Below are 14,484 nucleotides of genomic sequence, written 5' to 3'. Positions count from 1 at the left end.
AGAAAGACACACATGGTATATACTCACTTATAAGTGGATATTAGATATATAACATAGGATAATCATGCTAAAATTTGTACACCTATGGAAGCTAAGCAAGAAGGAGGACCCTGGGTAAGATTCTCAATCTTCATTCAGAAAGGTAAATGAGATGGACATTGGAAAAGGGAGAAAACAGGGAACAGGACAGGAATCTACCATAGAGGGCTACTAAAAGATTTCACCCAGCAGGGTACCAAAACCTATGCCGAGATGCATAGTCCAACTTTGGACAGAGTGCAGGGAGACATAGGAAAGAAGGGGGAGACAGACCTGTAGGGAACAGGTGCTCCACAAAGGGAGCACCAGAACCAAGAAATCTGGGCACAGGGGTCTTTTCTGAGACTGATACTCCAACCAAGGACCATGCATGGAGATAACCTAGAACCCCTGCACAGAAGTAGCCCAAGGTAGCTCAGTATCCAGGAAGTTCTCCAATAATAGGACCAGGGACCATCTCTGACATGAACTCATGGGCGGCTCTTTGATCACCTCCACCTGAATGGGGAGAAGCCTTGCCAAGCCATAGAGGAAGACAAAGAAGCCAGTCCTGATGAGACCTGATAGACTATGGTCAGATGGAAGGGGAGGAAGACCTCCCCTATCATTGGACTGGGGGAGGAGCATAGGAAAAGAAGAGGGAGGGATGGTGGGATTGGGAGGGCATGAGGGAGGGGCTACAGCTAGGATACAAAGTGAATAAACTGTAATTAATAAAATGAAATAAAAGTTAAAAAAAAAACAGCTTATAGCCAAGGGATTATAGGCAGACAGGTAAAACTACACCTTAACACTACTGTTTCCTTTGTGAAGTAGATAAGGTGGTCTACGATGATTGAGAGGGAAGAAGTAATGGGCCAAATACTTCCATTCAGAAGGCAGTGATACGGTGTCTAAAGTACAAAGAAAAAAAACTACACGAAAGCATTTATACCGTTGTGAACCAGAGTTCCACCCACACTGTGTAATAATTTCTCTGTAAATGATCTTTTCCCATCAACTTACATGCTGCAGTAGTATACCCCTTGTAACAGCTGAGGAGAGTGGCATGCTAGGGCACATGGTGGCCTTCAGCACTAAAGTTTCCCACTCTGTGAAACATTTCACCTTAGCTGGATCATAATGCCACCCTGTCAGGCTCCTACTTATGCTCGCTTGGAATACCAATGCCTGAATTCTAGGCTTCTAGGGAATGTGAGCGAGTGTATGTGTGTACATATGTGTGTACACACGTGTGTAATCAATGTAATACATGAAAATATCATGCTTACATTATTTTAATAGCTGCTATCTCATCTTTCATCTTTACATTTTTTTATGTTTTCTATCAACTTGGGAAATTAAATAATACCCACTGAGTTTTCCCCTAATATTCTGCATTTCAGTCATGGCAATGATCTTTTCATTCTATATAAAATTTCCTGCTCTGTTTCTGCCTTCTGCACAGTTCTTAAATCATCATTTCTACTGCCCTCCCAGTTTCTGCAGCACCAGTTTTACTTACTGTGGCCACAGTCAATCTTTAGCTTCACAGCTGGTCTTATCTTCAGACTCCATGCCCCACAGCTTCCCTTAAGCACACCTTGTCATGCCTGATTCACAGGCTCTCTCTCCCACCCAAAGGTTCTAAGAATGTCCTTGACAATGTGAAATGGTTGTGGTAAAATAGCAGGGTTTTTCAGTTTGTTTTTTTTTTTTGTTGTTGTTGTTGTTTTTTCCTTCTGTTTTTGTTTTGTTTTGTTCACCTCTTACCTAGAAAGAAACATTCCAAGCCCTAGGGAGTAAATGAAACCCCAGACAGGTAAAAATCCTATCTACTATTTCCATATATGCTTAACTGGTAAACAGGCACAGTAGGCTAGGAATGGTGGTCTGGCTACTGAGAAGGGCTGCTGTAATGCTTCCACTCTGCTGTATGACCATCCCCTTGTAGGCACTGTCTACCTGGGCCACTGTTCCTTTACTTTGGTTCTAAAGTGAAAGAGCGGATTATTGACTTGAAGATTTGTCTCCTCAGTTGATTTGTTTCTTCACTTGTCAACCATAATCTCTGGAGTTTGTGACATGAGATGACAGCTTTCCTAATTTTAACATAAGTGAGGCCTAAATATACTTACAAAAGTTTTTACTGTTTACTTAAAAAAAAAAAAAAGGAACTTTCAGAGATGCTCCCAATTTGATACATTTTCCATAAAAGCTCTTCAGGATCTTTTCTCAAAGACATAAAAATACATAATACTTGTGATAACATAAGAAATAGCCCAAGGAATACCTTTCTGTTGGAAGGTTCTAAACTACTCTAGCAATGAACTTACATAAAAACATGTATACTGAACAGAGCCCACTATTCGTTGGTACAGTCCATTAAGGTGAGGATGAATGAAAAACAGCCCTTTAATATGCTCTAGTACACAACAAGGACATCTGCCCAACCATGTTCGTAGCAGCTTTATTCGTAATAGTCAGAATCTGGAAACAACCCAGATGTCCCTCAATGGAGGAACAGATACAGAAATTGTGGTCTATTTACTCAATGTAATACTACTCAGCAATTAAAAACAAGGAAATAATGAAATATGCAGGCAAGTGGTGGGAACTAGAAAAGATTATCCTGAGTGAGGTATCCCAGAAGCAGAAAACACACATGGTATATACTCACTTACAAGTGGATATTAGACATATAATATAGGATAATCATACTAAAATCTGTACACCTAAAGAAGCTAATCAAGAAAGTGGACTCTGGGTAAGATGCTCAATCCTCATTCCGAAAGACATCTGAAGGGACAGACATCTGAAGAGGGAGAAAACAGGGGAACAGGACAGGAGCCTACCACAGAGGAACTCTGAAAGACCCTACCCAGCAGGGTATTAAAGCAGATGTTGAGACTCATAGCCAAACTTTAGGCAGAGTGCAGGAAATCTTATGAAAGGCGGAGAGAGAAAAACCTGGAGGGGACAGAAGCTCCACAAGAAGAGCAACAGAACCAAAAATCTAAGCCAGGGAGATTTTCTGAGACTGATACTCTAACCAAGGACCATGCATGGAGATAACCTAGAACCCCTGTACAGAACCCCTAGACCATGGCAGCTCATCCCTAGTAAGGGGAACAGGGGCTGTCTCTGACATGAACTCAAGGGTTGGCTCTTTGATCACCTCCCCCGAGGGGGGAGAAGACAGCCTTACCAGGCCATAAAGGAAAACAAATGCAGCCAGTCCTGATGAGACCTGACAGCCTAGGGTCAGAAGGAAGGGGTGGAGGACCTCCACTATCAGTGGACTGGGGGAGGAGCATGGGAGGAGAGGGAGGGTGGAAGTGGGAGATATGAGGGAAGGGACTACAGCTGGGATACAAAGTGAATAAATTGTAATAAATAAAAATATAAATAAAAAAAAGACAAGAAAAACAGCCCTTTAGCCAGACATGTAATTCCGGAAGAGAATTTCTTTGCCACTAAAACAATCCCGACAGAATCACAGAATCGGCTCAGGTTCCATCCCCAACGACAGAGTGGTGATGTCAGAATTTTCATCACTTTTGTACAATGAATATAGACACAATGTGACAAATTTGTTTCTCTTTAAAGATAATCAGTGGGTCAGACAACTATAATTTCAATCAAGCTAGCTGCCAAAGAGGCAGACACATCCTGACAGCTATGATGTCCCAAATTTGGCCAAATGCCAGTGTCAACATTACTTTAATGGTATTATAGCAGTATTAGGCGGTTTCTTTTTAGTTTAATTGGATAAAATGAAACAAAGAAGACAGTGCTGCTAATCTGAAAGGAAAGGCAAAAAAAAAAAAAAAAAAAAACCTTCAAGGAATTTTTAAAAGAGGTAAAAACTGAATTTACCATAGAAAAAAATGTGAATGAAAGAAACTATATAAGGACTCCAAGAGAGAAATTACAGTAACCTCTTTGAATAGATGTATAGTTATATCAATTGGAAGCTTCTGGATATAGGCAAAAGAAAAGGTATCCATGCTCCTATAAACAAACCTAGCCAAACTCCCTGGGACATAAAATCAAAATAAATAAAAAACAACAAAGTATAAAAGGACTGCTAGTTGAGAAAAGGAAGGGATAAGTGGAGGATGTGAGGACAATCAGCATTCATTAATCATGTGTATGAAACTGTGATAACAAAACCTTATCATGCATAATTAATATATACTAACGAGCATTTTGTTTTGTGATTTAATAAAATCGTGTCTTGCTTGTCTGTCTGCTTGCCTGCATATACACACCCATGTGGGTACCCACAGCTAGAAGAGGGCACTGGATCTCCTGGAACTGATGTTATAGGCAGATGTGGTCACCCTGTGTGCTGGCAATTGAACCATTTACTCTGCATCAAATGCTCTTAACCCCTGAGCCATCTTTTCAGCACCATAATAATAATAATAATAATAATAATAATAATAATAATAAATTAAAAAGAGACTACAAAACTACATGTAAAAACAGGAAGGGTCTGAGGCAGATTCCAATGATCCACAACGTTCAATAAGATCAGAATGCAGTCATTCAAATTAAATGAGACACAATCTTGTCTCATGTTCAAGATCTCAAGAGAGGTATTACCTTAGGAGTACTAGGCTAGGTCAGGTGCTCGGGGTCAATTCTTCAGGAACAAAAACAAAAAAAAACAAACAAAAAACCCCAAACACCGGATTCTTCTAGAGGTTCTTCCATGAAAGGGAAATGGATGCTGCTTAATTTTGCTACACTGTACACAAAAAATTCAGCATTCATTTTCATTACACAATCATCTATATTAAGACACTCAAATAAAACATGCAGACCATATCTGAATAATGACTGAAACAACCCAATAACTATAAAAAGTTATGGGTGCAACTGTCAGGGAAATATGACTATGGCAAGCATAAGCAATGCTGTCAGAAAAATCATTACTCACATAAACAACAAGGGCTGCATGGAAACTATGTTTAAGGGAGAAAAGCACCCTAATTCTGTTAGAGATGAAGTATTCAAGTGTAAGTCAGATAACAGAATGTGTGGACTTACTCTAACCACCCCTGGGGGACAGACCCGGTGTGTAAGGGAGAGAAAGAGAAAGACAAACATGATGGGAGGTATGGATGATGGTGACATCTGTTATCAAGCTTTCTTAAAACAAACTTGTAAATTGCTACATAAGGAAAACATAAGTTTTAACGTGCAGATACTTTTTATAATTAAGGCAATGAGGAATGCACTAGAGTTTATCCAACACAGGATGGCATCTTAAAGAGAAAAAAAAAAAAAAAAAAAAAAAAAACAAACAAAAAAACACCTTGCAAAAGAGGCTATTTCTCCTACTACTTAAACAAACAAACAAAAACAACTACAGTTAAAAAAGACAGGGCAGACAGAGTATCTGATTGACTATCATGCACAAGGCCTAGAGTTTGACCTTTAGCATACACACCACAACACAGATACACAACATACATGCATGTATATATGTACTTGTGGCATAAATACACAATATATACATATGTATATATATGTATACACACATATACTTGTGTGTATGAATAATAATGACATTCAAAACTTTTCTAAGGAAGATAACTTACAAAACTGAATACAATTAATCGTTAAGATGCAAGTCAATTTTAAAATGAATCATTCAAAGTTCTGGGCACTTGACTAAATGTAATTTTTTAACAAAGTCCTTACTGTAGACCAACATGGTAATATGTTAAATATAGAATGTTACAATTGTTGGGAGTTCATGAGAAATAAAATGAGCAGCTATTTTACATAGAGACAAGAACAAATTTACTATGAAACCATAACATACAAGGATCAAGCTGTCAAATACCAGTGATTATTCTTCTCTGACAGACCATCCATCAGCAAGGGCATCAGGTTGGGTTCGGTGAAAATTAAAGATTTAGGTACTAATAAAATTCTTAGTAGAAAACAAAAACCAAAAAGGAATCTCACCAAAGTAACAATGGGTTTTACCACTTTCATTTAAAAAGACATAAATATATACAAATCAAAAAATAGCATGCCCACTCTATTAAAACTACAATCGAAGACAGTTTTAAAATTCATAGGCAATGTTCCAGGAAGTTATCAACTGTCCACATTAATGCCAACACTATTTTGGTTACTTGTGAAAAGTTAAAAAACAAACAAACAAACAACAAACCTTCGCTACCTAAACGAGCAGCACACGCTGACAGGCACCATTTCCAATCCCTCTGATACAATGGGGACTAAAGGGAAACTAACCCCCTCACCCCATGTGCCTTCCGCTACTTGCTTTAACCACCAATTTAAGAGACTAGCTAAGCAGGGTACTTTTCTTGCTTACATATTACCATATAACTACAGGTCACAAGATTAATGCTGCTTTTCAAGAGCTGGGAAAAAACTCAAATCTGCTGTAAATAGCATCTTTTTCTTTGTCTAATAACAAGTGACCTTTTGACTTCTTGCTAATATGGCTAATGTGCTGATTAGTTTTTGTCAACTTGTCACAAACTGCAGTCATCTGGAAAAAGGGACCCTCAGATGAGGAACTGCTTCCACCAGAGTGGCCTGTGGGACATTTTCTTGATTAATGATTGATGTGGTAAGGCCCAGATCATTAGGGGTGGTGTTACCCTCAGGCAGATGGTTCTGGGTTGTGTGAAACTGAACAAGCCATAAGTGAGCCAGTGAGCAGTGTCCCTCTGTGGTCTTCAGTGCCTGCATCAAGCTCCTGGCCTAGCTTTCCTTGAAGGTGGACTGCCACTTCTCCTCTCCTCCCCAGTTCCCTTTTGGTCATGGGTTTTATCACAGCACACAAAGAAGACACAGCTACTTTCTGCAACGAGGCAGGAAGTGGATCAGACATGACAGACCATCATCACCTATGCACTTTAGCCACCTCCAGTTACCTTTCCTACATCCCAGAAAACCATATCCTTGATCTGAGGTGAAACTTGCTCTCTCTCTCATGACCAGGGGTTTGAAAAGTAAACAATCTTTCTCAAACGCATTGTTTCAGTGAATCAACACAAAAAGTAGTGGCCATAATGTGCCTGGTTTGGTAACTCCAATCTCTGACTCAGTCCCTAAGCTCTAACCAATCGTTTGTTGTTGCCAGAACTTACTCTGATTAAAAGTACGCTTTATGCCTTTGTAGAGGACAGTAAGTACAGAATATTTATAGATAATACATCAATAGCTCACACAAGTACATTCTTAGATATGAAATACCAGTCACTGCTCCAGCTTCCACTTTCCTATCACGTCCCCTGGGAGCTGCCTGCAATAACCTCTGTAACTCTCTACTGACTCTAGACCAAATCAGGAAATGTTTCTATGGCTCCTCTCTATTCCTTTCTGTAAATCTCTCACAGCACATTACAGATTCCTAATATGTGTGGGTGACATTTATGAAAAGTTTGGTCACTCACATATACAACTGCTGTCCTTAACCAAATTTAGGACATGCAGAGATTTAATTGTATAATGTGAAATAATGCAAGAACAAATGAGGAGGAAGCCAGCCAGCAAGGGCCCCAACTGAGAACTAGGAGTCACAGAGAAGTAAAACTTCCTTCCTTTTCTTCATTGCATTAGTGTTTCTCAGAATGTTTTACTGTCACCCACAGTTTGCTTATATCACTACCTAGTATTCACTTACCAGTATAAACAAAATGCAAAAGACCACTTTATGAAATGCATTTTATTATTCTATTACTTCTATTCCTTTCAAGCTGTATATGACCTATGAAGAGGTTCCATAATTAATGGTACATGACCCATATGAACTGGGGAGGGAAGTTGGTTGGATAGTGTTTTATTTGCTCATGAAGTCATTAAAGTTTTTTGTTTTATAAAACACGGGCCCCAAGAGAAATATAGGTATTAATGCTGTATGCAAAAGTGGGTGTTTTTTAATATGAACATTAAGAAACATTAATATTTCAGATAGGCACTATAAAAAAAAGCTTTCTAATGTCTTTTGTGTGTATATACATACATAGTGTATATGATTGTGTGTGTTGTTGGAGCTTTGTCACAGGGCAATAAGCTTTGAGGTTCAAAAGCTCATGTCAAGGCCCAGCTCCCTCCTCTCCTGCTTATCCTCCTCCTCCCTCCTCTACTGCTCTTTCTCTCTCTGCTGCTGCTGAGGCTTGTGGATCGGGTGTAAACTCTTAGCTACTACCCACAGTCAAGACTGCCTCTCTCTATGACAATCATGACTAACCTGAAAGTGTAAGCAAGACCCCAATTAAATGCTCTCTCTTATAAGTTGCCTTGTTCATGTCTTTTCATAGCAATAGAAAAGTAACTAAGACTGTGTGTGTGCATGTGGCGTATGGAATGATTAAAGATCTAAAGTAGTTAAATTTTTCAATTATGATTTAAGATATACTTCATGTGGCAAACCATATGCTGTGATAATATTAAGGAATATGAGGATCAGCCCCAAGAGAATCATTCCTTGAGAATGCTACGGGTCAATTTCATAGGTAACTGTCTACCTTAGAGTATTTGGCTCAAGAGAAGTACTCAGTAAACACTGGCATATTGGGGTGGATGGGTCATTTCAACAGTAGACAAAGAAATAAATATATTTGCCATCTTACACCATTAACAAGAAAATCCTAATGAAGGTAAAAAAAAAAAAAAGGAGCACATCTTAATGATGAAATGAGAATTGTACATAGCCTTTGGGGACAGTGATATGAAATACTGAAATTTAATGGCAAATAACCAGAGCAAGATGTTTCCTTTGCTAGTACTAGTGGAAAGAAAGTAGTATGCTGCAGAATGTGCTTTGGAGGTAACAAAAGACTGGCGTAGATTTCCCATATAAGTTAAAAAAGTAAGAGGGAGCTGGGCAGTGCTGACACATGCCTTTAATCCTAGCATTTGGGAGGCAGAGGCAGGCAGATTTCTGATTTCAAGGCAAGCATGGTCTATATAGTGAGTTCCAATACAGTCAGGACTACACAGAGAAACCCTATCTCAAAAACCATTAAAAAAAAAAAAAGTAAAGGGGATGTGACCCAACAAGGGCCATATTTTTTATTGTGCATGTTTACACACAACTATACCAAAAAACAAGTAATCCAACTTAAAAAAAAATGGGGTACAGACCTAAACAGAGAATTCTCAACGGAGGAATATAGAATGGCAGAGAAACACTTAAACAAATGCTCAATATCTTTAGTAATCAGGGAAATGCAAATCAAAATGACCTGAGATTTCACTTTACATCCATCAGAATGGCTAAGATAAAAAACTCAAGTGACAACACATGCTGGAGAGGTTGTGGAGAAAGGGGAACCCTCCTCCATTGCTGGTGGGAATGTAAACTTGTACAACCACTTTGGAAATCAATCTGGTGCTTTCTTAGAAAATTAGGAATATTGTTACCTCAAGATTCAATATACCACTCCTGGGCATATACTCTAAAGATGCTCCACCATTCAACAAGGACATTTGCTCAACTATGTTCATAGCAGCTTTATTCGTAATATCCAGAAGCTGGAAAAAAAACCTAGATGTCCCTCAGCCGAGCAATGAATACAAAAATTGTGGTGCATTTTACACAATGGAATATTACTCAGCAATTAAAAACAAAGAAATCATGAAATTTGCAGGCAAATGGTGGGAACTAGAAAAGATTATCCTGAGTGAGGAAACCCAGAAGCAGAAAGACACACATGGTATATACTTGCTCATAAGTGGATATTAGACATATAATATAGGATAATCATACTAAAATATGTATACCTAAAGAAACTAATCAAGAAAGTGGACCCTGGGTAAGATAATCAATTCTCATTCAGAAAGGCAAAAGATATACCTCGGAAGATGGAGAAAACAGGGAATAGGACAGGAGCCTACCACAGAGGGACTCTGAAAGACTCTACCAGCAGTGTATTAAAGCAGATGCTGAGGTGTATAGCCAAACTTTGGGCAGAGTGCAGGGAATCTCATGGAAAAAGGGGGAGAGAGAAAGACCTGGAGGGGACAGGAGCTCCACAAGGAAACCAACAGAGTCAAAAAAATCTAGGTCCTGGGGACTGTGCAGAGACTGATGAATTCAGTTAAGGACTATGCATGGAGAGGACCTAGACACCCTGCTCAGATGTAGCTTATGGGCAGCTCAGTCTCCATGGGTGGTCCTAGTAAGGGGGACAGAAGCAGTCTCTGGCATGAACTTGGTTGCTTGCTCTTTGATCACCTCCCTCTGGTGAGGCAGTCTTACTAGGCCACAGAGAAAGAGGATCCAAACAGTCCTGATGAGACCTGATCGGCCAGGGGCAGACAGTAGGGGAGGAGAACGTCCCCTATCAGTGGACTAGGAGAGGGACCTGAGGGGGACAGAGGGTAGGGCCAGCAGGAGATGAGGGAGGGGGCTACAGCTAGGATACAAAGTGAATAAACTGTAATAACTAATAGTTATAAATAAAAAAGAATATGGAGAAAGACTGAAGGGTAGACACTAGTTTCAGAATGTATGAGATGGAGAGAAAGCAACCTGCCCCATATAAATATTACTACGAACAAAAATATTTTGTATGCTATAGTTCCTCTCATATGCAATTATGTTTATCAATACATATTCAAAGAGATGTATAGAAGTAAACACATCAGCATATTTGCAATTTACAACAACAAAAATCCCCAGATGTCTGATGAATCAATGGACAGATCGGTTTATTGTAAAACATCAAATAACACAGAAAATGATAGCCCCAGTTGTTTTGCAAAAATAGGTTAAGATTCAGTATTTAACTTCTCTGCTATATCTAGTGCTAGTATTTCTTTACCAATATTTGGTACTCTTACCCTCACTTCTTTGGCAGCATATTCTCAATCTCCTGAGGTCTCTCTTTTGGCTGTTTGTCCTTCAAGGCCCTGTTTCCCCGACTACTGCGCTATCTTCTGAGTTTCAGTTATCACCTACAAAAAAGTCAGGTCGACCCCCTGTGTCACAAATACACCTACCAAAGGGTCTGCTGGCAGTCTCCGCTAGCCAAAACTACCCGCATAAGCGGGTAACATGCAAAGCCTCCAGCTGGAAATCACAGCTTCACATTGGCCTCGGGACTGAGTGAAGCACACAATGCCCTCCAAATGTCTGCTGACAAAGTTTTGGGGAAAATTACGAAAACTGGAATTCCAGAAATGCAAGGCCCTTGTAAAAACTCTCCGATCACTCCATAGGGTAGTCTTGCCCCACGACGTCTTCAGGGTCGTGGCAGAGCTCAGCTCCCCTTGTCCCCTGGGACGACGGATCACCACACCTAGGCAATCACCCAGCTCCATAAGCGGAACAACTCTCCTAGCCACACTCCTCAACGCCCAGGAAGAAGCTGCAGAGGATCGGCCCGCACGCGAACCCATCCCCCGACTCCCAAGCGTGACCCCCGACCTCTAAACACCTCAGGCCGGGGACCGGTAGGAACACCCAGCAAAGTCGGCCGGCCTCACATCACCTTACCCTAAGAACCGTCATCTCCAGCTCTCAAGGCCGTACCTGGGATCTGGGCCCCGTCTGCCAGTCAAAGGCCGAGGTTGTCCAGTAGCCGGGCCTCTGGCAGAGGCTGGCTCTAACCGCGTGAGAGAGCCGACGGGAAAGCACTCGGCCGCAGGCCACACAGGGAGCAGCCATGTTGGCCGGGAGAAAGACGCGGGCGGGAGGGGAGGGGGCGGTGCCTAGAGGCTGCGCAGGCGCGGACCGCCCAGGCGGAAGCGCTTCCCTAGCAATTGGAACTCACGGGCGCGTCCTGAAGCCCGGCCTCTAGCCGCTGAGTGGGTGTGCCGGGCTTTGGCTGCAGGTTGGCTTGCACGTGGCTTTTCAGCCTACAACTAGCTGTAGTAGGAAGTATTGCGCCCTCGCCCCTCCTTCCAGTTCCTAGCTGAGTTCGTGGTACCCACCCTCAGACAAGCCTTCCACAGTCCGAACATGCTTTCTAGTCCGGACTCCTGCCTTCCCAGAACAGCATCCTCCTCCTCTCGAACTTGCCCATTTTCAGGAACCATGTCAAGACCTTCCTTCAGCTACTGACTTAAGCTCTGTAGCTTTCAACTCACCCCTGTGTTGACTCTTAGCTGTATAATAAAGCATGTTTCTGCTTCACAGCTCTCCCTGTGGCATTGCCTCAGGGCCTTGAACCCATAAGAGTGGCTGCATAGACATGAATTGGCTTTGCCTTCCGAAACTTGTAACTCCTGGCAGTAATTCCCAGCGTGATTTCAACCAAATACAAGCCAAGTGATGGAATAAGCCACTCTTAAAAGGGTTTCCATCCTGTTGAAAGGATCACTAGAAACATACACAGAAGACCAAGGTCAAGATGAATAAGTGAGAGGCGGAAGAGGTGGCTCAGCAGTTAAGAGCACTTGATGTTCCCGTAGAGGAGCTGGGTTAGAGGACCTGGGTTTGGTCCCCAGCCCTACTCTAGCGAATCACATCTGTCTGTAATTCCAGCTCTAGGCATCCGACATTTCTGTTTTTCAAGGGCATCGGTCACATCTGTGGTGTACAAACATACATGCATAATACGTGTAAAACAGCAATCTTTTTTAGGTGATGAAGTAAGTGCTGGCATCGTGCTATAGTCATCTCACAAAACAGAGTTCGAGGGAAATAGATACAGTTTCTGAAGGAAAAAAAGAAAGTAACTTTAAATGGGATGCTTGTAGTTAAGGAGAGAAAAAAAAAATCACTATTTCACCCTTTGTTGCTACCCTTTACATTAATGAATGTGGGGAAGAAGCAAAAGAAACTTATTCTAAGTGCTACCATTTCATCTTCAGACCCCATTTAATCAAAGGCAGAAACTAAGTTCAAGCTCTTGGGCCCTAGAGGAGCTGGGGACTCCCCAAAAGCAAAACAGGTTTTGTTGTAACACACAAACACACACATACAATTGTCCAAAGTCCAGCTGTCTCAGGGACAACTTGTAAGGAAACAGTTGTCTGAGTCCAAATGTCTCAAAGACAACAATTTCATCTTGCTGGCAGGGTCAAACTAAGGTCACGTTCCCAGGCAAAGGAATCTGCTCCTATCCTGACTGATGGAAACTCCATTGCTCAACCCCTTATGTCAAAATATGATTGAACAAGGTTAAGTTCATCCCTACTCCCCACTGCTTTATGGTTTCATCCTTGAAATTTGCAACCCTAGCTCCTGAGTCTGTTCTGCGGCCCTGATCAATCAGTAGGGGATTAATTACAATAAATTTTTGTCATTTGCATTGACCTGGTATGTGAGTTATGTTAGATTTAAGTGCACCCCACAACAGAGAAAATCTCTTTAGTCAGTGGCAGAGGTCCAGGACTAGTATTTGGAGAACAGGACTGATTAGACATTGTGATGCTGTCCAGGGAAGCAGGTAGGCTAATTGCACATCTTTACCTGTCCCTCTGTTCCTCCAAATCCAATCCCCTAGTCTCATCTCCAGCTCTGTAGCAGACCTGCCCTGACTTCTCCTCACTGTCTGACCCCATTCCCAGGTCACTAAACAGGTACTGGTGGAAGACCCTGCTTCCCTCCTTCTGTAGACCCTCCTCATCACACTCTTATTACATTCTCATTTCTAAAAGTCAGCTTCCAATACTTAGAAACATATTTTATCTGGAATCCCCAGTGGCCACCACTGGCAGGATCTCAGAAACACTCCCCACCAGGCAGCATGAAGCCACCACACTCTCCTAAGAGACGGAAAGGTCAACAGAAACCAAGGAAGAACAGCCACCCAAACAAAGACCAGAAAAAAATGAAACAGCATAATATAGCAAGAGGAATAAATATTGTGAAGGACATTATGCTGGTTTACAAGGTCAAATCCAGTCTGATATTGTCATACTTGAACAATGTCGTACTGCAGCTTTAGGAGCAGGGGACATGGTTGAGGAGCCAGAGGTGGGGGGAACACCTCCCTTACTAAGATAATACAAGGCGCTTGGAGAAGCCTTCACTGAATCCTTACAGAGATTGACTTCAGATGTCAATAGGGCTTATAGGCTTTTACTTTTTACCTAACCTACTTCACAGATAGAAATGTTTCAGAGAACCTCTCGGGGCAACCTAACTGAGTTTTGCTGCTTTCACTGACTTGTCCCGCTCTTCCGATTGCTGCTCTTCTATTGATTTATGTTGCTGCTTGGTATTGGCATTTGGCCTGGACTGCTGGTATCTGGACAACAAAGAGTGTACTCATCCCAAAGAACTACTTCAAAGAAGGTCTACAACTCCCTTTACTTAATAATCTTTTTTGCCTACATCTTGTTAGTAGGTGGAAGAGAGGTATAAGCTTCGTCCCTTCACCATGATAATCATTGTAGCTGTTGACCAGCTTCTAGAACAGCTCACACCAAACTCTTCCAATCTTGGTAAATAAGTCCATTTTGCATAGCCCAATTATTTATTAATTGTTTAAAAAGTGGTGAATGTGTCCCATA

The 14,484-nt window shown here is 41.4% G+C and overlaps 1 protein-coding gene across 2 annotated transcripts in view; it reads right to left on the bottom strand.

The window, feature by feature from the left end:
- Mrps9 (mitochondrial ribosomal protein S9) overlaps positions 1-11,747 on the bottom strand; it is a 57,879-nt gene extending 46,132 nt beyond the window's left edge. The window contains exon 1 of one of the 2 annotated variants that reach the window (XM_060369969.1): positions 11,555-11,747. In XM_060369969.1, coding sequence (XP_060225952.1) covers positions 11,555-11,689 — 135 coding nt within the window. In that variant the 5' untranslated portion in view covers positions 11,690-11,747. Of the gene's footprint in view, positions 1-11,518 lie in introns of both variants that reach the window. The other variant, XM_060369970.1, reaches the window with a different exon arrangement.
- Positions 11,748-14,484: the final 2,737 nt, after the last annotated feature.

This window comes from Meriones unguiculatus, chromosome 16 (assembly GCF_030254825.1).
Source record: "Meriones unguiculatus strain TT.TT164.6M chromosome 16, Bangor_MerUng_6.1, whole genome shotgun sequence".
Lineage (NCBI taxonomy): Eukaryota > Metazoa > Chordata > Mammalia > Rodentia > Muridae > Meriones > Meriones unguiculatus.
Note: the sequence above shows the minus strand (reverse complement) of the source record. Positions and strands in the feature narration are given on the sequence as shown.